The following is a 22,700-nucleotide window of genomic DNA, read 5'->3' on the forward strand; positions in this document are numbered from 1 at the left end:
TCACCGTCCGGGCAGCACCCGAGGCTGAGAGGGGGCGGGGCGGGGGCGGGCCCCGCTCCCCAGGGCGCCCAGACCCCGACCCAGGGACCCAGGGCTCAGAGCTGGTGAACCCGGTGGGGTGGGGCCTGGCACACAGTAGGTGCCTCATCAATGTAGGGTCTGTCTGAGGCCCCTGTCCGGGCTGTGGGTAGGGGTGCAGGGACGTTTAGAGGGGAGAGGCGACCACACTCTCCACCCAGGAGCTTCGTGGGCAGCCTGCTGAGACAGGCTTCTCGAGCAGGTGATCTGGGAGGGCTGTGGGTGGTGGCATTCTAGGGGGAGGGTCCTGTGAGGACACAGGCTGGCATTGGGGCCAGAGGAGGCAAAGCCCCCTGCAGAGCCGCCTGTGGTCGGGGTGGGGAGGTGTGCTTTCCCTCCGCCCCCCAGTTCAGGGTGGGGAAGGGTGCCCAGAGCCCGGCACTGCAGGAGTGATTGAGGATGAGCAGGGGGCTGGAAGCAGGGCTGGGGAATGACTCCCCAGGCAGGATCGGCTTCCTTGAAAGCCCCCAGACTCACTCAGGGCTGTGGGCCAGGGTCTGATCAGCCCAAAGCCATGAAAGCAGAGGGTGACCACCTGGGTACGGCTAGAGCAAAGGCATGGAGGCTGGACCGTGATGCAGGAAAGTGAGACGCTCCTTAAAGGTCCTTCCTGCCCACAGTCCTTGGGCCTCAGGTGGGTGAAGGGGGTCCACGGGCCTGGGGCTGGCCTTTGAAGATGTGTGGAGGGCAGGGCTTGGTCATGGAGGGGTGGCCTTGGGCCTCCTTGGCCCTCAGTTAAGGCCTGGAGTGGGCCGGGACTCTCTGGCTTGGCCTTGACCTCACCCCACCCAGTCCTCGGGGGCCTGGGAGGGGCACAGAGTACAGGCTCTGAGTGAGAAAGATGGACTCCTGCCCTGGCCCTGCTCTCCCCTCCATTGGGTCTACCCACTATCCTTCCGGCCTCTGCATCCCTCCAGATGGCACCTCCTCTGTTCCATCCCACTTAACCGTAACTTCTCTTCCTTGACAAGGAGTCTCCCCAACTCCTATGCATCTGGCAGAGCCCTGGCTCCGAGGCCCTCTCCTCTGTAAAGCCTAGTTGTTCCAGGCAGTCTTGCCTCCCCCAACCCCTCCTTAAGGGCAACTCTGTGTGGCAGCCCCTGTGGTAGAACAGGTAGACTAAACCTGACCTGCCCTCAAAGATCCCCCAGGCTGGAGAGAGAGAAAGCTGGATACAGACAGTCCCAGTCTCCTGCGCTCAGGTCTGGGCCCAGGGAAGTGACAGGGCTTAGGTAGGAGCCCAGGAAGTGAGCCGGGAAGGCATCCTGGAGTGGGGGTAGGGGAGAAGGGACTGAGAACTGGGGCTTTGTGGAACGCGTAGGAGTTCCACAGGTCCAAGAGACGTGGCAGAAATTACACGTGCAAAACTTTGGAGGCAAGAGAGAACATGAGGCTTCGGGGAACTGTAAGGAGGGCAGACTTGGTGGGAAGAGGATGTGGGGCTGGGGCTTCAGATGGGGTGGCGGGTGAGATGAAAGGGGACTATTCCGGTCTCACTTCCTCTGGCCCAAGATAAGAAGGACAGTGCTCCTTCTGGGAAATAGCCAGGGCAGGGGTCAGAGAAGTGCACTTGACTTGCAATTAGCCTGGGTCTCACCACGACTCTGCAAGGCAGGGGGTAAAAATGCTCATTTTATAGATGGGGAAACTGAGGCCTGGAGGGCAGATAGGACGTGTCAAAGGCCACGTGTGGGTGGGATCTGAATATGAGTACTGGGCTTCCCCCACCTCCTCGGCTGGTGGCTGGGGTTCTCCGGGCCTCCATTTCCCATCCACCCCGCCCCCCGCCCTGCTCAAAGGGCACACGGGAGGCGTGGGAGGGGTTGAGATGGCCTGGGGGCTCCAGATGGTGGGAACAGAGACCAGGTTCAGGACGTGCCCCCCCAATGGCTGTGGTTTCCGGTGGGAGCCAGGCAGAGAGCATCTATTCTTTTTTTTTTTTTTTTTTTTTTTTGAGAGCATCTATTCTTAGCCTCACTCACAGCCCAGGGCAGGAAGAGGCTGGGATGGGGGTTGGGGACAATCTGAGGGACACTGGGTGGATGCTGGGCGGGGCTGTGTCATGGGGCAGCTGGGTGTGGTGATGTGCCCCCAGTCTGCCTGAGGGGTCTCCCTGACACGCAACCTGTGCCCTGACCAACTCACTCACCCTCTATGGCTCCCCAGTGCCCTGGGAAAGAGTCCAGCAGCTGGACTGGCATTCAGCCCTGCCCTGGGCGCACCTGTTGCCTTTTCCTCTGCAAGGCAGGCCCCACCCTCCTTCTCTGCCCAGCAGCCCCGTCCTCCCAGGCCCAGCACCTGCATCCCTCCCCTCCTCCAGGGAGCCTTCAGTGTCCCTTCTGGGGCCCCCCAGACTCAGTGCCTCCCCTGCCCTACCCTGACTCCTTGCCTGGAGGGCATCTGAGCCCAGCTCTCCTCCCTCCGGACTGGGGGCTCCTGGCTAAACACGTGCCCAGCGAGTCGGGGTCACAGCCACCTTGTTCCCCCTGCTCAGAGCCGCCACCTCCCTTGGGGTGGACTCCCTGCCCGGATTGCAGGAGGGGCATGAGGAGGAACCAGGATGCTGGGGCTGGGAAGACTCCTCGGGGGGGCAGGTGGGGAAACTGAGGCTGGGAATGGGAGGTTGGAGAAACCCGGGTTCTAACCCTGACTGCTGCTTTCTAGGCTTGAAAACATGTGCCTCTGTGAGCCTGTTTCCCCAAATGGACACAAGTGCTGTCATGTAGGGCTGGCATGAAGTCCACAAAACACCGGCTAAAGGCCAGGCCATTGCAGCCACACAGAGCCCGTGCTCTGAGAACAGAACAAGGCCCGACCCATCTGGTGACCAAGCACCCTGCTAGGCGCGGAAGTGCCTCCTGGCTCTGCCCCCGACTCAACCCTGCTCCCAGGGCCTGTCCCACACTCGATGACAGTGGAGGAGGCCAGGGGTCAATTGGTAGTGGCTGCCCAGAGGATTCTAAGATTGCTCTGGCAATCAGCAATTGATTGCTAATGTCTGTGGAGGGTTCCAAAGGGGATGGATGTGGTCTGTGCGCTGTCCTAAAGGGTAGTCTTCATCCTGGACCAGGCTGGCTGGGTGGGACAGGGTCTGCAGTGGGGATTGGGTGCCCCTTGACCAGATGCAGTTCCCTGCCGAGTCCCCAAGCCCTGCTGTCTAGAACATGTTTACTGATGTATGAGCATGTGTGGGGTGGGGCAGGGCAGTGGAGGCCAGAGCTGAGCCAGAGTCTCCTGGGACATTGTTAAGTCGGGGTTGGCAGATGACCAGTGGCCTGGGGAGTCTCAGCCTCAGTGCTGGGGACATAGGGGCAGATTACTCTCTGTGGGGGGCCATCCTGGGCCCTGTGAGGTGTGGAACAGCATCCCTGGCCCCCACCCCATGATGCCAGGAGCCCCCCAGATCATGACCAGCACAGATGTCCCCAGACACCGCTGAGCATTGTCCCCTGGCCTAGGTGAGCAGCTGCGCACCTCCTGGAGCGTTCGGGAGTACATCCTCCTTCTGCGAGCTGAGGCAGGGGGTGGGTGGCAAAGAGGGAGGAAGCCCTCAGACTACGAGGGGCTCCCTAAGGAACTGTTATTGACTATTTTTAGGTGTGGTGGTTGTTTTCAAAAGGTCTTCTTAGCTGTTTAGTGCCTTAGTTGTGACAGATGTGCTGTGGTTATGTAAGGCGTTAACCATGGGGACAGCTGAGTGTGGGGTGTGGGAACACTAGACTATCTCTGCAGCATTTCTGAAAACCTAAACTTATTCCAAAATAAAATGTTTATTGAAAAGAAACATGCAATCTCACAAGTAGACCAATTAAATGAAAATAAACAAGATTCCCCCCCACCCCCCCCCACCTAAAAAAATCGTTTTAGAGGAACAGCCTGAAATGGAAATGTTTCCAGATGAAATAGGGTGTTTGGGCAAGGCTGTCTGAGGAGCTGGCAGCGGCCCTTCAGGCTTCTGACCACTTGAGGTTGGAAATGTCTCCGTAAGAAAACGCTAAAAGCAATGTTTCTGGGGTGGGCCTGCCTGGGGCACCGTTGACAGTCTGTGACTGGGTGAGTGATCGTACCTGCCGGGCCCTTGACTGTCCCTGTCCGAGACTTGGGGACAAGGAGGGCGGCCCTGTGGTGGTTGGGAAGTGGCCCTAGGAGCTCAGCCTTGAGGGACGTGCAAAGGCCCAGAGGCCCGATGGGGCGCCACAGCCACACCCTGGGGGCTCCTGTGCTCGGTGGCTGTGGAAGGATGTTCCCAGACCCGATGGCGGGCGGTGACGTGTCCTCCGTGCCCACTTGCCGGAGGCTGACCCCAGCCAGCACCAGGGGCGAGCTGGGGGACCACAGACGTCCCCGGATGGCCTCTCCGGGAACATGCACTCAAGGGCCTGGAGCCTGGGTCCTGCAGCTGCCAGCCATGTCCAGGGGCTGAGCAACGCCCTGCAAGCCCCCCAGAGCCCCGGCTATGCAGGGCCTGTTTCTTGGGTGGGGCTCAGCGTCAATCCAAGGACTGAGGTCTGGAGACGCTTGCTTGGTTCCCTGGGCTCTGAAAATCCATTCAGCAGCCCCTCCTGTGCGTCAATGCTCCAGGCCCGCCTGGTGGTGGGTTCCCTCAGCTCTCTGAGGCAGGCTCCGCAGCGACCCCTGTTCACACCAGGAAGTGAGGCCCCGCGAGGAGGAGGCCCCGCCGGGGGAGGCTGCAGGCTTCCCACACCCCCGGTCAGTTCGCAGGGGTCTGGGAGGGGGCCCGCCGGTCACCGGCGGTAGCGGTAGCGCTTGAAGTGGAACCAGAGCTGGAAGATGCCGTTGGCGAACTGGCAGCGGAAGCCGTGGCGGTGCGAGTACTCCCACTCGCGGTTGACGATCTTGAAGGCGATGTCCTCGTAGGGCGGCCCGGCGTGGAAGCGGAGCGTAGCGAAGTCCTTGTTGTCAGCGCAGGCCTCCAGGAAGTACTCGGGCGTGGAGCGCTTGTCGATGAGGTCGGGGTAGAAGATGTTGAACTTGTAGCCCTGCACGATCTTGGGCGGCGGGTTGTCAAAGTCGTAGTGCGTCTGGTTGTACTTGTTCCACTCGAAGCCCGTGTGCACGCGGTTGAAGAAGCGCGGCTTGCGCGGCCGGTACTTATCCGCCCACAGGTAGGCCTTGCCCGTCAGCGGCATCTCCACGCTGAACTGCGCCTCGTCCTGGCCCATGCCCTCCTTGGCGCGCCGGAAGAAGATGTCCTCCGCGCTCTCGGTGGCGTCGCCTGCGGGCGGGGCGGGGCGCGTTAACTGGGACCCCGGCACGGCACGCAGCCTCCCTTTCCCGGTCACAAGCCCCCACCCGGGCCCGCCTGCCCGGTGCCCCCGCCCTCCCGGGTGGGCACCAAACACCACGTGTCCCCTGCCGGGTTGGCCGAAGAGCCTGGTGGTCAGAAGCCCGCAGTGGGACCCCGGACCGGGGCCTCTCCGAGGCCGTTTCTCCGCTGTTCCGGGACGATGGCTGCCCAGGAAGGCCAAGGCCCCGGCAAGTGGGCAGTGTAAGGAGCTCAGAGCAGAGCTGGGCACGGGAAGTAAAGACCACCACCTCTGTGTTCTTGGGACCAGCCAGCCGGTCACGCCCAGAACGAACAAACAAGGGAGCGGGTGAATGAACGGACACCCTCAAGAGAGCAGGCGGCGGAAGAGGATCGGGAACGGGTTCACCACCAACGCCCCCTTCTGGCCCCGCCCCGCACCTGTGACCTGGAGCTGCTGCCTGGACAGCTGCAGGCGCTGCAGGTCCTCGTCCGGCTCCAGCACGTGGGCGTCCAGCGGCAGCTCGTGGGCCGTGAGCAGCCGCGGGCTGTACTTGCCGGCGTCGTAGTCGTCCAGGCTCTGTTGGATCAGATCCTCCTCCATGAGCACCGCCTCCCCGTCCGCCTCGCCCTCCGCCGGCACGGCCGCTTCTGCCTCGGGCTCAGCAGCGCCACCCTCCGAGGGCCCGGGCGGGGTGGGGGCCTGGTCCTCAGGCTCCAGGCTTCGAGAGAGAGGGCTGGACTGAGCGGGGCGGGCAGAGGGCGGGGCCTCCAGTCCCGCCGCCCGGCAGGGGACGTCCAGACCCAGGCCTACCTGTGGCCCGGAGACTGCGGCTCCTGCTTGAGGATGGGGAACAGGGGCTCGCTCTCCACCCCCTGCTCCTGCTTCAGCTTGTACAGCTTCTGCCGCAGCACGTCCTGGTGCCGCTCGCGGAGCCTGGAACGCAGGCCGGGTGGTCACCCTGACACTCTAAGAGGAAGGCCCCTCCCCCCAAGGACTTCTCATGACCCCCCCCCCCATTTTGCTGCAAGGACCCAGAGTTTGAAGGCAGCAAGTGGTCACGGCACAGGCGGACACCAGGAGGGGGCAGGTCCCTGTACTGGGGTGTTCACATGCAGGCGCGACCTAAGGGCCAGGCTGGGCTGGAAAAGGACAGGGGACAGGCGAGGAAGAGGATAAATTTAGAAGTGACTGCACTTAGCGGCAGACAGGAGCCGTGTTTACACGACAGCGCCAAGCACGTAGAGAATTCATACACAGCGGGTGTGGGGCCTGTGGAAGGCGGGGGACGGCAGCCTTGAGGGCTTCCTGTGATGTCCGCTGACCCCAGGAAAACAAAGACCAGGTGCTAAGTAGAGGCCGGAAGGAAGGCGGGCAGGCTGCTGGGGGCTGGGCGGGGGCCTTCCAGCTGGGGCCCCAGCTTGTGGCTCCCAGGGAGGCCCCGCCAGCTCACCTGGCACGGGCCATGTGGGCACGCAGCTGCTGCAGTAGGCTCTCCCAGTAGCCCATGTCTAGGTTGGGGCCCCCGGCCCGTATCTTGCCCTCGATGCCCTGGAAGATGACCTGCAGCTGGCTGTACGTCTTCCCCTTGAAGACCGACTGCACGTCGGAACTGACCGAGGCGTTGACCCCCTCTCGCCGCTCACCTGCAGTGGGGTGAGGGCTGCTCGGCATGGGGCTGGGCCCAGGTCCTAACCCTCTAGACTGAGAGGCCCCTGAGGGTGAGGCCAATGCTGCCTGACCCCAGCTCTCCCTCACACTGGCTGGCTTCCTTGTCTGTGGCTCATCAGACAGCACGTTGTGCCCTTCCAACCCCTGCCCTGCCCCAAGGCCTCTGCACATGCGGTGGGCGCTTCCCACCAGCAATAAGTTCTTCCCCATCCAGTCCGCCTCCTAGATCCCAGCCATCCTCAGTCCTCAGCGAGAGCATCCCTTCTACTGGGAAGCCTTCGCCGACTACCAGACTGCTCCCTTGGCCTGGATGCCTGATTCTCGGCTTTCCAAGGGCAGGGAGCTCCATACGCAGATTCTGGGTGAACGTGGGGGCAGGCGACCGGCTCGTGTTCCCTGCTCCAAAGCTGGCTTCTCCAAGCCCAGCTGATCAGACAGGGTCAAGAAGAACCCGAGTCCCCTCCAGCCAACCAACCTGGGACGCTGGAATAAGCACCTGGGCTCCCAAGCAGCCCTGGCCTCAGCGGCAGACCCACAGGGCCAGCAGCCCGGCCTCGGTCTGTAGCAGGTGCAGACACATCACGGGACCAAAACCCAATTCGGCGACACGCTTCACACCCGGCCAAGCAGAGCCGCGTTCTGCACTGACCTCAAACAGAAGCCAGGCCTCTGCTCGCTCAGACAGACGGAGCCACCGGTGGCAACAACCCAAACAGACAGCCCCAGTGGGCGCCGCTCCCACAGAAGCCACGGGTGCTGAGCCACTGCTTAAAGGAGGCCAGGTCCTGGGTTTGGATGCCACCCAAGGGTCCACCAACAGGCCTGGCTGGAGAGTGCCGGCTGAGTGCCCTCTGGGACACCGTTTCAGGAGAGGGGGTGGCACCGTTTGGGTGGGGGGAAGGCTTCTCCTCAGAGATGCTCCCTGGGAGGACCCACGGGGATTGTAAGGGGGGTGGGGCACTGGAGAGGCCACAGGGGTGTCCAGGGACCCACTTCCTACTGCACGCTCTATTGTACAGTTAGGATTTCCCAGCTGCAAAGAGAAGAGAAAAGGAGAGGGGGGAAAAAAGAAAAAAAAAAGAAAAGGGAAAAGGGAAAGGAAAGGAAAGGGCCAACTTAATTTAAAATGATGAAGGCCGCCTCTGAGGGGCTCTGGGAGTGGTGGAGACAAGAAGCTCCCCCTCTTCTCTCGGAAATCAGGCCAAAAGAAGACTAACGCAAACACTCTCTTTGAGGACACCTGGCACCCTGACCATAACACGTGAGAAGGGAAGGGGGACAGAGGGGTGACTGACGTGGCAGGGAGGGGGAGAGGGAAGGGAAGTGCCACAGGAGGGACCGTGGGCGAGGCATGCGGGGAGCCCTGGAAACAGGAGGGACCCAGCACAACGTCCCTTCACACTTTTCCGCAGCCATGGGGCAGGGCTCCTGCCCCGCGGCCAGCAGCCGAGGGGAGAGAAGACGTTTCCTGACACATGGGACGCCAACAATTTCCTGCCTCTCTCTACAAGTTACTGGAGGATGCGAGGGCACAAACCACAGGAAGGAGAGATGTGGGGTCCCAGAAAGGGGCACCTCCTCTGGGGCGAGTGCAGGAGCTGCAGGAGGGTGGCAGCGGACAACCCACCCGCGGTGGAAGAGGGAGGGGGGAGAAAGGGCCCAGGGACGGGGCAGGGGGCCTGATGGGAGCCTCCCAGGTGTCTGACCCCCTGGGGAAGGTGGGGTCGGTGGTGCAGAATCCCCCACCCACGGTCCTTGCGCTGAGGCGTCGGCATGATAAGAGCGGGCGCTGTTTTGAATGCTTGACGACCATGTACTCACTCCTCTTCACGCAATCCTCCCGGAGGTGTTTTCTCAACCCCGTGCGATGCAAGGAACAACCAAGCTCTGGGGAGGTCACCGATCGGCCCCAGGTGGCCAAGCTGCTGGGCGGCCCGGGTGTGCACCCAGAGCCACACGTGTAACTGTCATTCTGTCCAAGCGCCCTGCAGCACCCTCCCAACCAGCACCACTGCCACCAAAGCAGATGTTTCTGGACATGCATTTATTTTTTGTCGTCGCTGTTGTTTTTGGATTTTTCTGGCCGTGCCGCGTGGCTTGCGGGATCTTAGTTCCCCGACCAGGGATTGAACTTGGGCCCTCGGCGGTGAAAACACAGAGTCCTAACCACTGGACTTCCAGGGAATTCCCCTGGACACCCATTTCTGAGAGCAAAGAGTCCTTTCCTTTCTCTGGAAGTTACTACAGGATGTGCCCCGCTAAAAGGGTCGGGAGAAATAAAACTCCACTTACAAAGATAAAGGATGCTCCTCCTTTTCCTAAGAGGAAGGAAACCTCCCCGACCACCCCAACTGAGCAGAGAACAGCACTTACACAGGCTCAGGGAAGGGAGGGCATTCGTCCTCAGCCACCATGGGTGGGCAGTGAGATGGAGCTGAGAGCTTAGTGACACAGGCTCAAGGCCCCCAGGAGCTAGATGTCGTTAAAGCCGGTGGCTTCAGGGGGGCGGGAGGGGTGGGACTGCAGTGGTTGCCAACGAGCTTTTAGAACAGTGGGTCTCAACCAGAGTTGAATCTGCCTCCCCCCCAGGGGACACTGGGCCATGTCAGGGGACATCTGCGGTTGTCACGACCAAGGGCTCCTGCCACCGAGTGGGTGGGGCAGGGAGGCTGCTCCACACCCCACAGGGCCCAGGACGGCCCCACAGAGAACGGTCTGGACCCGAATGTCAGCAGTGCTGGGGGGAGAGACCCTGCTTTAGAGCTTGTCTCCCTTGCAATTATATGCAGGCAATCATTTTGAGGAAAAGAAAAGTTGATTAAAGAAGCACACCACGCTGCACGGGTTCCCGCCAAGTGCAGTCAGGTCCTGTTCTCACTCAAACGGACTGAGCCTCCGGCAAAAACTTGAAACCCAAACAGAAAACCCGCAGACGCCGCTCCCGGGGAAGCCCAGCGCTAAGCAGCTGTTTAAAGGAAGCCACTGGCGCTGCCTGGGTGAGCCCTCACGCCGGCGGGACGGGAGAGCGCCTCGCTCAGGACCCGCTGCCCCCGTTGCCCAGTGCTGCCCCCTGGTGGCTCGCAGACAGGCCCCCGGCAGGGAGACCCCAGAGAGGAAGCCGAGGCCTCTTCTGTGGAGCCACCCGGCCCACAGAGGCTCCCACCAGACCCAGAGGTGCGTCCCCGAGGGCACAGCCCGGTGTGTCTCCGGTGGCCCGGCCTGCATTACCTGGCCCCTTGCCCGAGGCCTCCAGCTTGCGGAGCTTGGCGATCTCGTCCTCCGTGATGATGGTCATGTCCCGCCAGAAGTCCGCGTTCTTGCCCTGCTCGAGCTCCATGTACACCTGGAGGCGAAGGTGCAGACGGCAGGTGAAGGCACGCCCGGGGCTGGGGTGGCAGCGGCGGTGCCGGGCACGCAGCAGGGCCATACCTGGATGTCCTCCAGCAGGTCTTCCATGTCGGCCACCGTGAGGCCGTTGAGGAAGGTGTAGGGCTCATGCATCTCCACGGCCAGGTCGTCGTCCTCGGCGCTGATGTACTTGGCCAGCAGGTCGATGGGCTTGGCCCGCCCGTCCCGGATGCGGATCTTGGAGCTGCCGGGGAGCGGGGGGCAGTGTCAGAGCCGGGGCTGTGTCCACCCTCCTAAAGACCTCGCCCTCGGGGGTTGACCGGAGCCAGGGGAGGAGCCCGGCCTGCTGTGGGTGGTGGTCAGGGAAGGCTTCCTGGAAGAGGAGGCATCAAGTGGAGGAGCAAGACAGGTCAGCTGGAAGGCACAGGCCCTGTAAGGGGCAGAGACAGGAGCGAGGGGGTCTGAAGAGCAGGGGGTGGGTGGGGAGAGAGGGTCAGAGAGGCCCACCCGGGGTGAAAGATCTGGAGCCTCAGTGCTGCGTGTGGGAACATGCATCAGAGGCTGACCCTGGTCCTACCCCAGGGAGCCCTGTGACCAGGCAGGTCTGAGCCCCTGGGGGCTGGCGCAGCAGCAAGGTGAGAAGGGGGCCGGGCCTGGAGCTCACACACCCGGTGTGAGCTCGGGCAACTTTCGACACCCCAGGAGCCTCACTTTTCTTGACTCTAGACGAGGCTGCTGAGTGAACCACCCCGTGGGCTGGGGATGGCAGGGCACCCGGCACCCTCTACTCAGCAGCACGTTCGTGCGTCCCCTTGGCACCCGGACCCTGGGGAGACAGGCGTGATGAAGGAAGCGACGGAAAGCAGCGCCCAAAAGGGAGTCAGGAGGGACCCCGAGAAGGAGGCGGTGGTGGAAACCCGAGGGTCCAGGGGCAACGTGGGAGCAAGGCCGGGCTCCCTGTGTCCGGGCCCAGAGGGACGGCCGGAGGGCGGTAGGGCGCCCGAGCCGCGCGCACCGCAGCTTGGCCTGCTGGAGGTGGAAGTTGTCCTCCTGCTCCTCCCACGTCTTGAAGTGCTCCGCCTCCTTCTCCCGCTGCAGCATCTCCAGCTCCTGCTCCCGCATGGCCTTCTCCCGCTCCCGCTCCAGCCGCAGCTGCTTCACCTGGGGGCGTACGAGAAGATGAGCGGCCAGCGGACGAGGGGGGGTCTCGTGCCTTCATCCTGTCAGGCTGTGGGGTTCCCTAGGGTCGGGGTGGGACCATACCCATGGCCTGGCCCCAGCGGGCTGGCCCTGGACACAGGAATCAGTCCGGGGATGCCTGAAACGCTGGACACACCCTGTGGCAGAAGGAGCCCTCTTTTTGCTAGAGACACAGCAGCCTTCAGCAGCCAGGGCCACTTTGGCCACCCAGCAGGGAGCATCTTAGAATAAATCCCAGAGGCCAGCAGAGCCGAGGTGGGGGGAAACAGCTCTCTGGAGTCACTGCCCGAGCCCCTGGATCCAGCCGTGTCTGAAGCCAATGTCCCCTGGACTCTCCACGTAAGCCTATCAGGTCCCCCTTGACATAAGCCAGGGTGAGCCAGCCTGGGAGCCCTCCAGAGGGAAGGAGGGTGGTCCGGGGCGCCCCACCTTCTGCAGCTCCAGCCGGTTGTCCTCCTGGATCCTCTTGTTCCGCTCCTTCAGCTCCTTCTCCTCCAGGTGGCCGATCCCCTTCTTCTCCAGGGCCTGAAAGGGCCAACGACACGCCCGCTGAGCAGAGATGCCTCCTCCTGCCGCCCTCCCCGGGACCACCTGCTGGTCCACGAGGTGGGGATCCACCAGACCAAAGCACCCGCTCTGCCGATGAGGAGCACGAGGCTGAGGGAGAAGCGACCTGCCCGCGGCCACACCCCGACTTCCACCGGAAGATGCGGCCCCCCGTTCGCCTGCAGAAATCGGTTCAGTACACTCCAGCAGCGTGGGGCGCCCTCTGCCCCGAGCCGTGTGCTGAGATACAGGGGAGAGGCAGCCCCACCTCTGCAGAATTCGACCATGTCACACACGGGACAGTCTTACTTGGGGCTGCTGACTCTTGTTTTACACACAAGCCTGGCTGCACCGGCTGGGTGGTGTCCGGCTCTCAGCAGGTCAGACCCCCAGCTGCCATGGGGAGGGGTGGAACCAGCGGCTGAGCGAGAGGGGGACTCTGAAAGCACACTCACCGGGGTTCCCGCTCACAGACCCCTCGGGGCACCCCGAGCACGGAGAGCGGCTCCTCCCTGTCTGCGTCCTCACCTGACGGAGGGGCCCAGGCACAGGCTCCCAGAGACCCCTCGCCCCTCCCAAGTCATCTCACAACTGTTGTGGGTGGCAGGTGCCAAGATCCGTGCCTCCTGTCACCTCCGCCGGCTCCGAGGGTCGTTCCAGGAGCCCCTGTGCACAGAAAAACGCGCCCCCAGGGTGACACGGGGTGGCCCAGCCTGGGGCCACCACCACACAGTGACAATGACCGCACTTCGTCTCTACGGCCACACAGAACAGTCGCAGAGGGCCTGGACGGGGAGAGCCTGCACTCAGGCACAGAGCCCTCGACCAACGCCCGGCCCGGAGAGGCATGTTCGTGGCCAACACCACGCCTGCCCACTCTGCCAGCCCAGCACCCCGAGGACACCGGGACAAGATGCGTGACGCCACCCACACAGTTGGGCCGTCTAGCGCCCTCCCCCGACTACAGAGGCCTCAGAGGCTGGGCCGGGGCTTCTCAAGATGCCCCGAGGCCCGCTCACCCATTCGACATTTACTGAGGGCCGACTGCGTGCCAGCGCCTGGGACAGAGCCTGCCCCGTGGAGCTCACAGTCCGCAGGAATTACATGCCATAAAGTGGGACGTGTGTTTAGATGTCACCTTTGCAACGAGACCTCTCTGGACCCGTGTGTTTAAACTGCAGCCGCCTCGCCCACCCCCGCCTTCCTCTGTGGACTCAGCTAAATGACTTATTTACAGCCAGCCTCCCCTGAGACTGCTGGCCGCACAGGGACAGGCATCTCTGTCTGTCACTCACTGACGCATGCGCAGGGCCCACACGGTACCCAGCACCCGGCAGGCGCATGATTCACGTCTGTTAGTAAAGCACTAGGAAGGGAGAAGCAATGCCTTGATAAAGAACGCAGGGGACCTGGGGGACCAAGGGGGCCAGGAAGGCCTCTCAGAAAAGGGACACATCAGCTGAGATCTGAAGATTGAGGAAGAAACAGCCATGGGGAAGGCTCAGGAGTGCTCCAGGTAGAGGAATGGTGAGTGCAAAGGCCCTGAGGTGCTGTGAGCTCAGAGCGTATGTATACAACGGGAGATACGGCGGCTTCCGCCTGTGTCCACCGGCTCTCACCCTCCCCACAGCTGTGTCGGGTCGAATTTGTCCTCCACATAGATATGTCCACGTCCCAACCCGGGAACCCGGGAACATGACCTTATTTGGAAACAGGGTCTCTGCGGATGTGATTAGTTGATGTCGTACCGGACTAGGCTGGGCCTTAGTCCAGTGATTGGTGTCCTTATAAGACGAGGGAACTCTGGACTCAGAGACACAGAGAGGAGAACACCACGTGAAGACACAGACACGGAGGGAAGACAGCCATGTGACGACAGAGGCAGAGACTGGAGTGATGCAGCTACAAGCCAAGGGTGGCGGGCAACCACCAGAAGCTGGAAGAGGCGAGAAAAGATTCTCCCCTAGAACCTCCAGAGGGAACGTGGCTCTGCTGACACCTTGACTTTGTACTTCTGGCCTCCAGAACTGCGAGGCAAATTGTGTTGTTTTAATCCAAGTGCCCAAGGCCCCGGCTGGTGGGAAAGGGATTGGTGTGTAGTTCTGTGTTTTTTTTAGTTTTTTATTTATCTATTTTGGCCGCACCGCGCAGAATGCGGGATCTTAGTTCCCAGACCAGAGGTCAAACCCGCGCCCCCTGCAGTGGAAGCGCAGAGTCTTAACCACTGGACCGCAGGAGAAGTCCTGACGTGTAGTTTTCATCTCAAGGATGAGGTGACAGCTCTGAGGTGAAATCCCACCCTGGGCATGTGACGCTGAGAACCTGTCTTGAGGTTAGGCTGGTTCTGTGGGCAGAGTGCCTGAAACTGTACACCGCAAGAGACAGCGTGGGAAAAGCTGGCGGAGCCAGTGTGTGTGCACGTGTGGGTAAAAATACACTCTCGATGGCCAGGTACAACCTGGGCACGTGTGCTGGGAGTGCTAAACACCGTCTTTGAAGATAAGTTGTAAGCAGTTCATGAAGCAAAACCCAGCAAAAGCACAGGAAGACCTGGCGAGCAACGCGAGCAGAACTGAGGGCCACGGCCGGCGGCCACCTCGGGCTCACCTTGTTCCAGATGAAGGTGCCCAGCAGGTTGTTGTCACCGAAGGGGTTGTCGGTGTTGGTGTAGCCCATGTACTCCTCGCCCCAGCCCATCTTCTCCCGCTTCTTCCTCTCCTTGGCCTCCTTCTTGGCCAGCCGCCGTGCCCGCTTCTCCTCGGGCGTCTCGAAGGCCTTCAGCAGCTCCTCCTGCTGCTTCCGCTCCTCGCGCAGGCGCAGCCGCTCCTGCAGGCCCCGCCGCTGGCTCAGGACTGCCGCCGCCTCCCGAGGGCTCTGGGAGTGGGCCGGGGACGCGGAGCTGGACGCGGAGGAGCTGGGGGACCAGGAGTGTGTCCGCTGCTGCCACTGGCGGGCCCATCGGCGCCGCCGCTGCTGCCGCTCGTCACCCGAGTCGGAATGAGAGGAGCGGTCCTGGGAGCGCCGGTGGGCTGGCGGGGGGCTCCGGCTCTGCCTGCCTCGCCGCCGCCCCCACCGCTCCTCATCCGAATCCGACCTGCGGAGGGAACCCGCAAAGCTCTGCTTGCTGCCTGCTGGCCAGCCATCTATCCCACAGCCCTTTACTGGGCGCCTGCTGGGTGCCAGGAGCTGTTCTAGGTTCTGGGGACACGGCAGTGACCAAAACACTGATGGTCCCTGCCTTCACATCAACAAACACACAGTGTGACACTGGATGGTACCATGAGCTACCAAGATAGTGATGCAGCATTAGGGTGTGGAGAGGTCAGAGAGGATCTCTCTGAGGAAGTAACGCTGGAGGAAGTGGGGGAGGGAGCTAGGGGGAGATCTGGGGAAACAGTGATCCAGGCAGAGGGCACAGCAAGAGCAAAGGCCCTGGGGCAGGAATTTACTTGGCATATTCAAGAAGCAGCAGGCAGGCCTGTGTGGCTGGAGCAGAGTGAGTGAGGGGGAGAGAGGGAGGAGGGGAAGGCAGGGAGGCGGGCTTGGGGCCAGATGGTGCAGGAGCTATCAGCGCTGTCCAAGGTGTCCAGGGAGGGCTTACAGGAGAAGATGGTGTTTAACTGGTCCTATAGGATGGGCAGGAGTGAACTGGAGTAAGACTGGAGGGAATACAGAGCCTTGGAAGGGCACTGCGAGCAGGGAAGGCACCGTACGAATCCTGGGGATAGATTCTTTAATGTTGGGGGCCTCTGAGCAACTAAATCTGTCTTTAGTTTGTCAAATGCTCCACTTATTAAGCTCACGTCAAAGAATCTACAACATGAAAATCAATTATTTGATTTTCAAATACGTAAATACAGACTGCAAATCTAATCAAATCTTCATAAATGACACTGACTCTAATTACAACATCTAGGGTGGCTGATTCTTGTGAATAACTAAAATCTTAGAAACCACTAGATGATAATAACAAGATTTACCACTACACGTGAACCAATGTTAAAACATCAAGGCCCGGAGCTGAAACCAGAGTTAGCAAACTTTTTCTGTTAAGAGCCAGAGCGTCTATGGCACAACTACTCAACTCTGCTGTCGTAGTGCAAAAGCAGCCACGGACAGTACATGAACAAATAGGCATAAATTTGTTCAATAAAATTTTATTTCTGGACACCAAAACTTGAATTTCATATATTGAGTTGGCCAAAAAGTTTGTTTGGGTTTTTCCGTAACATCTTATGGAAAAACCCGAATGAACTTTTCAGCCAACCCAAATAATTTTCACGTGTCATGAAATACTATTCTTTTGATTTTTTTTTTTTTCTCCTCACCGTTTAAACATGTAAAAACTATGCTTGATCCACAGGCTGTAGTTTGCCAAGCCCTGGTTTAAACCATCTCTTTACTATTTCCTCTGCTTATACCTTCCTGGAATTCCTAAATGGCAATGATCTTATGAGACGCAAAAGGAAAAGTCACCTTCTCAAACCTAGAAGGTGATCAGCTATGTCTGACAACAGTCACTCCGGCTATGGTGTGGAGAACAGGCTGGAGGGATGGGAGACAGCGCATGCCTGGAGAAGCCCCGTGGAGATCCTGAAGGCACAGATGAGGAAATCTGGGGGACAGGGGGGCAGGTACTGCCCTGAGTGTCACAGCCAGTTATGGGCTGAGCCAGCAATAGGACGCAGGTCTGCGAGTCAGTCCCTGTCACGGTGCTGGTTCCTTTGTGCTGGAGCAGACTCAAGCCAAGTCTGGCCAGGTGCCCCATCTCCAGAAGAAAAGGGCTGCGGGCTGAGGGGAGGCTGAGCACCAAGTCTCAGGAGTCAGTTGAGTCCTGCCACCTGCCATCAACAGTTCTTCCCTCTCACACCCCACCTCCATTGGCAAGTGCTGTCACCTCTACTTCGGAAATCCCTCTCAAATCTATCCATTTTCCCACTGTACCTCCCCACAGCCTCCCTCTCCTGAAGGCCATCATCATCTGTTGCCTGGACAGCTGCACTATCTTCCTCCTCCCTGGTGTCACTCCTGCCGACACGCTCAGTCCCTTCTCCACGCGAAAACCAGCAGGAGTTCTGCAAAGTAATCCAGACCACATCGCTCCCTGATTCAAAATCCTCCACAGCTCCCTACTCCCCTCCAAATAATAGTCAAACCCTTCACCACGGTACACAAGACCGCACGATCCGGTCTCCCGCTTCCTCTATGACCTCATCGACTCCCCTCCGCCTCGCTCACGGCGCCTCCTGCTGTACTTCCAACCACCAGGCGCCCTGCCTGGAACGCCTCTCGCTTACCTTTCGCTGCCTGGTTAACCCCGACGTGCTCAGACGTCCCCTTCTTCAGGAAGCCCTCCCTGACTAACTCGGTGGTCTCCCAGCTCCCCGAGGGCTGGAGCCGGACTCCCAGCGCGGCTCACACAGCGACCCTACCTGCGCTCCCAGCTCCTCCGCCTGCCCCGCCCCTCGTCGTCCCGGCGACGTCGGTTTCGCCGCCCATGGCTCCCGCTCCAACTTCGGCTCCGACTCCGACTCCCACTCCGGCTCCGCTGCCTTCGGCCCCTGCGACCAGCCGACCGCGAGCGCGAGCGTGTACCTCGACCCATCGGCTGGGACGGTGGCGGCGGCGCGAACACAAATATCCGGGACCTGCGCCGGGGGCCTTCCTCGATCGCGGCGCGTGCCTGGCTGCCCCACCCACGCCTGAGCAGGGAGATAGGAACCCATCTCGCTGCTCATCCCGCGGGGATTCCGACCCTCCCATAACCTCCCCACCGTCCTCAAACGTGGCCTGCGTAATGAACTCCTGCCGGACTGTTGTCGCTAGGGCTGGGGATTCGTTCTTCAGGCAGTACTGGGGGCAGGCGCAGGTGGGTCCTCGAGCCTTAGGGAGCCAAAGGAGCAGTGGGCGGAGCAAGGGCGAACCAGGAACGGTGAGGGGGCGGAGCCTGGGGAGGCGGGACCAAGAAGCCGGTCCAGAGAGGAACTGGAGCCGGCGTGGGCGGGGCCTAGGAGGCGGGATCAAGAGAAGGCGGGGTCGAGAAGGCGGGGTCTAGGGGCGTAGCCAAGGGAGGCGTGTCCCGGGAGCGAGGTCTCGCGGCTTGTGGAAGCGGGGAAGCCTCAAAGACCGTAGGTGAGAGTTGAGGCTGCCCAAGGAGGCGAGGGGTGGGAGCTGGGACGGAGACTGAAAAGCCTTAGATGCTGGGCTGACCCTCTGTGAGAGTCACCATCATGCTTCACCACCCGCCAATAATACCTGTGTGTTTCAGGGGTTAAGATAAAAAAACAAAACAAAACTTGGATAACTCCTTAAGTTACCCATTAACCCATTTTATAGGGGGGAAACTGAGGCTCAGAGAGTGAAAGTCACTGTAACACTCCCGCCCTCAATGAGGCAGTGCAGAGCTGGGATTTGAACTTGGTGGTCCAGCTTTGTCCTCTGGGTGCTGGCGAACCGTAAGAGGGCTTTGAGCAGGGAGGGATGAAAGGGGTCATTAGGTGGGGTCCCTTCAGGGCAGGCAGGCAGGCAGGGGCAAGACCACAAAGGGGCAAGAATGGAGGCCCGGAGATCTGAAGGACCCCGAAGTCCTGCTCTGAGCTCTCCCAGCCCACCCCAGAGAATGGCACTTAATACTTTAAATGTTTATCCTACGATACAACTTCCTAACACCACCCTAGATGCTAGCTTTGTATGCTCTGCTTGGTGCCGAGGTGGCGGTGGTGGCGCCAAGGGAACCCTTGATGACTGCCTGTCATGGGATATGGGTTGTCCTGGTGATTTTTCTGATGCAGATGCATCCTTTTTTTTTTTTTTAATTAATTTATTTATTTTTGGCCGCATCGTGTCTTTGTTGCTGCGCGTGGTCTTTCTCTAGTTGCGGCCAGCGGGGGCTACTCTTCAGTGCGGTGCGCGGGCTTCTCATTGCGGTGGCTTCTCTTGTTGCGGAGCACGGGCTCTAGGCGCGCGGGCTTCAGTAGTTGTGGCTCGCGGACTCTACAGCACAGGCTCAGTAGTTGTGGCGCACGGGCTTAGTTGCTCCGCGGCATGTGGGATCTTCCCGACCAGGGCTCAAACCTGTGTCCCCTGCATTGGCAGGCGGATTCTTAACCACTGCGCCACCAGGGAAGCCCACGATGCATCCTTGAGCGTATCTGGATACTCATCTCTGAACGTAAGGTGAGCACATTCTCTATCCCCTAGTCTTGTGTATAAACAAGACGAGCCGTCTGCGTCTGGGATTAAAACTGGGTTTTCCAAGGGCTTGCTTACAGACAGGATCTTATTTTCAATGCAGTGTTTCTCAAATTGGGAGTCCGGGAGAAATATTTTCCCCTTAAAAGGGGTCCATGCATTACTCAATTTGAGAGACTCTGGCAGAACAAATACAAACTCTGGGGAGTGTTTGTTCCTTCCAGCTGGGTTGCACTGATGTGAGCTTTTAAGTTTTTCCGAGTTGAACTGGAACTCACTACTATTAAGGCATTCGGGTCCGTTGTTGTTATTTAATTATTTTGATTTTTACTAAGGTTTCTTTGTGCTCTCCTTCAAAGTCAGTCCTTAAACTCCCACTCAGACCACCGGAACGCACAGAGAGACAAAGAGGCGGCTGATGCTTATTACCCGATTTATTAGAGATCTCTTCCACGTAAAAAGGGGGGGGGGGACGGCGGGGCTGGGGGTTGGGGTTCCGGGGCTGCATATGAGTGTTACGGGACCAGCAGTGGCTGCGGTTACAGAGGCGCCCACGGCTCTGGGTTTGAGCGGGATGGCGTCCTGTGCCCGAGGAGGCTGTGCCCCGGATTGTCACACACCAGACCATGGGGGCTGAGCACACAGAACCCCCGGTGAGAATTAAGACACACAAGGTTTGCAGTTTCCTTGTGTTTGGAAATCAGTTCGGCCATAAAAACAGGGTTGGGATGGGGACAGGCGATGCAACTGAACCACCAGAGAAGGTGGCCAAGGGTGCTCGTCCCAGGGTGGGGACCGAGGGGCTGTGGCGACAGTACCATGGCAGGGGGCCCCAGTGGGACGGGAGTATTGCACTGAGCCAGGTGGTGGAGGGAGAGGGCGAGAGGAGGCAGAGGCCAGAGGCCAGCAGGGGACACACCGGAGGTTCCACCTTGTCAGTCTCAGAACACGCCTTTCACTTGTACATTTGTGCCCACCTTCGCAGTGACAGCAGCCGTCAGGGACGAGCTGCGACAGAACCAGGACATCGCCACAAAGGAATCGGCAGACTTCCATCCTGGGGCGGGGTGGGGGCGACAGCTGGGTGGGTCCAGGGCCCTCCTTGCTGGGGGTCTGGGGAAGGCCACGAGTTCACTACACGTGATAAATAAGGTCCTGCCTTCCTACTCTTGCCCTGACCATAAGCACATGCCTCCCAGTCGGCCCAGTCCACAGACCACTTTGCATCCGTGTGACAGTTCTCTGAAAAAGGGACAAAGAATGCAACTAACACAAAGGGGGCCTTCAAAGGGGTGTTCATGACTTAGCACAAAAATGAAAACGTCTTGATCACCAGGTTTGCAAATTTCTCCAAGTCAGCATCCCACTGGTGCATTTGTTCCGTGGTTCACTCAGGAAAGCCTGAGGGGCCCAGCTCCTGCAGCTGCAGGTGGCTAAGGGCGCGCTGGACGTGGGGCCTGATGCTCTGGTGGTCCCCACGGGACACAATGTCTCTGTGCCCGGCCTCTGGGGGCCTGGGCGGGGACTCCGGTCGGCTTTTGGGCGACTCAGCAGTCCCTGTTCGTCCCCTTCAGACCTCTGCCCACTCAGCCCGCCTCCCCCCGCGCAGAACGGGGCAGGCGCTGCAGAGGGCGCCCGTGTGAAGTCCAGGCAAGGACGTTCTGGAGTCTGGACACACCTTCCGTGGACAGGAGGGGAGGACGCTATTTTGCTTCTAGCCCAGGACACCCGCAGGCTTGTTCGGACAGGTCCTCTTCTCAGAGCTGCTTCGTGCTGAAGTGTCCCCGGCGGCCCTGCGCGGGGAGAGCCCCCAGGGCGCAGCCCGGTTCTCCAGGGAGGAGAGGCGCAGCTAGACACCAGGTTCCGGCCAGGCGCACGAAGCGGGCTGTGCCGGGGAGGTGAGGAGGGGCCCGCCGAGCAGGAGGACAGCAGTGTACGCAGTTTGCAATGGACTCAAAAAATCAAATTCCTGGGTCGGTGGGTTCTCCAGCTGTCTCAGGCTCCACCAGGGAGGCAAAGGTGGGGAGAAATTTTCCCAGAAGGTGCAACTTCCACTCCACGCTAGCTCGCAGCTCCTCCCACGCAGGGCGGGGCAGGCCAGGGGAAACCATCCCCGATGTGTCCCTCTCCAGAGGCGGGAGAGACCCTGCAAAGCTGCCAGCTCCAGCAGCCTGCTGTGGACACAGCAGGGGCCCCTGGCGGCCGCCCTGTGGGGCTCTGGGCCCAGCAGTGGTTGCCCTGCTGAAGATGACCATCCAAAAAAAAAAAAACTTGTTTTTCACCGAGAATTTCTTCTGTCCTTCAGTCGGCACAGGCGCCCCCACCATCAAAAAGAGAGAGGACGCCCAGCTCAGTCCTCTTACTCAAGGGAGTCTGGTCCTCTAGGCCGGGCACCTGACTGGGGGGCTCTGCTCCAGGACACGGCTCTCGGGAGGTCCCGTGGGCTGAGGGCCCAGCCGCCTCCTCCCAGCTTGGCCCGTCTTCTGGAGGAGAGGTAAGCCCACGGCCCTGAGCTCCACCGAGAGGGGGCGGCCTTGCGTCCACATGGAGGTTCTAATCACGCCTGGTGATTCCCGCTCAAGGTCACCGGGGAGGTGGGTGGTGGGAAACAGATGCTGAGCGACGGCAGGGGTGACAGGGTGGAGAGCGCCCCCAGCCACCGCCCGGCCACCCTCAAGGACGGTGTCCGGCTCTTGGCCCAAAACCCTGAGCCAAGAGCACCTGGCAGGCGCGGTGGAAGGCCTCCAGTGGCGCCCTGGGGACCTGGCGGCCCTTCTGTCCCAGGGGCCCGTCCATCGCGGCCAGGACTTGGAATGGATTCCACTGGGGTGCAGGTCCCCAGAGCCTAGGGCCTGGTTCCCTCAGCAAGACACATGCAAGCACAGCAAAGAACCAGAAGTGCAGTGGAATGGAGTTTTTTCTTTTCCATTGTGTGGTGGGTTTTTTTTTTGGCCTTTTTCTTTTTCTAAAAAAACACACACGTGTGCTGCCATGTCTGTGCAAAGAATAAGGGCCCCAAATAAATACATGATTGGAAACGGAGGGTTCACAGTATCAGGCGTAGGGAGCTGATGGGGAGCCGGGGCCAGGCGAGCCGCCCGGATTGGGATCGCTGCAGCCGGACGGTGCCGTCGAGGGGAGGGGGAGGGGGAGGGCGAGGGCGAGGGCGAGGGCCGGCGGCCAGGCGGGCGTCTCCCGAGCTCTGGGCTGAGCGGGTGGGCAGCACCTCCAGGGAGCAGCCAGGGCAGCAGCGGACACTCGGCTCCGTCAGTGCCTGCATAGGAATTACTGCAGAGGCAGGGGCGCGGGTGAGGCCATGGTGGGCTGGGGCCGGACCCACACCCGCCGGGCCTCCCCTGGCCGGGTCGGGCCCCACAGCTGATGCCGAGGGCCAGGGAC

At 60.6% G+C, this 22,700-nt stretch overlaps 2 protein-coding genes across 6 annotated transcripts in view; both read right to left on the reverse strand.

Moving 5' to 3' along the window:
* Positions 1–4,735: 4,735 nt before the first annotated feature.
* CACTIN (cactin, spliceosome C complex subunit) lies at positions 4,736–17,878 on the reverse strand. Its single transcript, XM_059918831.1, has 10 exons — positions 17,543–17,878; positions 14,718–15,204; positions 11,994–12,089; positions 11,380–11,525; positions 10,446–10,608; positions 10,245–10,359; positions 6,799–6,991; positions 6,159–6,281; positions 5,786–6,066; positions 4,736–5,314 (listed from the first exon to the last, which is right to left on the reverse strand). Exons 1-10 carry the CDS (start codon positions 17,713–17,715, stop codon positions 4,824–4,826), a joined length of 2,268 nt encoding a protein of 755 aa, XP_059774814.1. The 5' UTR covers positions 17,716–17,878; the 3' UTR covers positions 4,736–4,823.
* A 1,842-nt stretch (positions 17,879–19,720) lies between these two features.
* The window catches only part of PIP5K1C (phosphatidylinositol-4-phosphate 5-kinase type 1 gamma), a 59,676-nt gene continuing 56,696 nt past the window's right edge, over positions 19,721–22,700 (reverse strand). For all 5 annotated transcript variants that reach the window (XM_059918833.1, XM_059918837.1, XM_059918834.1 and 2 more), the window contains one exon: positions 19,721–22,589. In XM_059918833.1, coding sequence (XP_059774816.1) covers positions 22,587–22,589 — 3 coding nt within the window. In that variant the 3' untranslated portion in view covers positions 19,721–22,586. The remainder of the gene's footprint in view (positions 22,590–22,700) is intronic.

Source organism: Balaenoptera ricei, chromosome 3 (genome assembly GCF_028023285.1).
Source record: "Balaenoptera ricei isolate mBalRic1 chromosome 3, mBalRic1.hap2, whole genome shotgun sequence".
Taxonomy (NCBI): Eukaryota; Metazoa; Chordata; class Mammalia; order Artiodactyla; family Balaenopteridae; genus Balaenoptera; species Balaenoptera ricei.

Coding starts and splice junctions, on each gene's coding strand:
- CACTIN (XM_059918831.1), bottom strand. CDS start 17,715: ATGGGTCGAGGTACACGCTCGCGCTCGCGGTCGGCTGGTCGCAGGGGC. Junction 6,992..10,244: donor GGCCTCGGGCAAGGGGCCAG/GTAATGCAGGCC, acceptor ACCCCACTGCAG/GTGAGCGGCGAGAGGGGGTC. Junction 6,282..6,798: donor GCCCACATGGCCCGTGCCAG/GTGAGCTGGCGG, acceptor CCTGCGTTCCAG/GCTCCGCGAGCGGCACCAGG.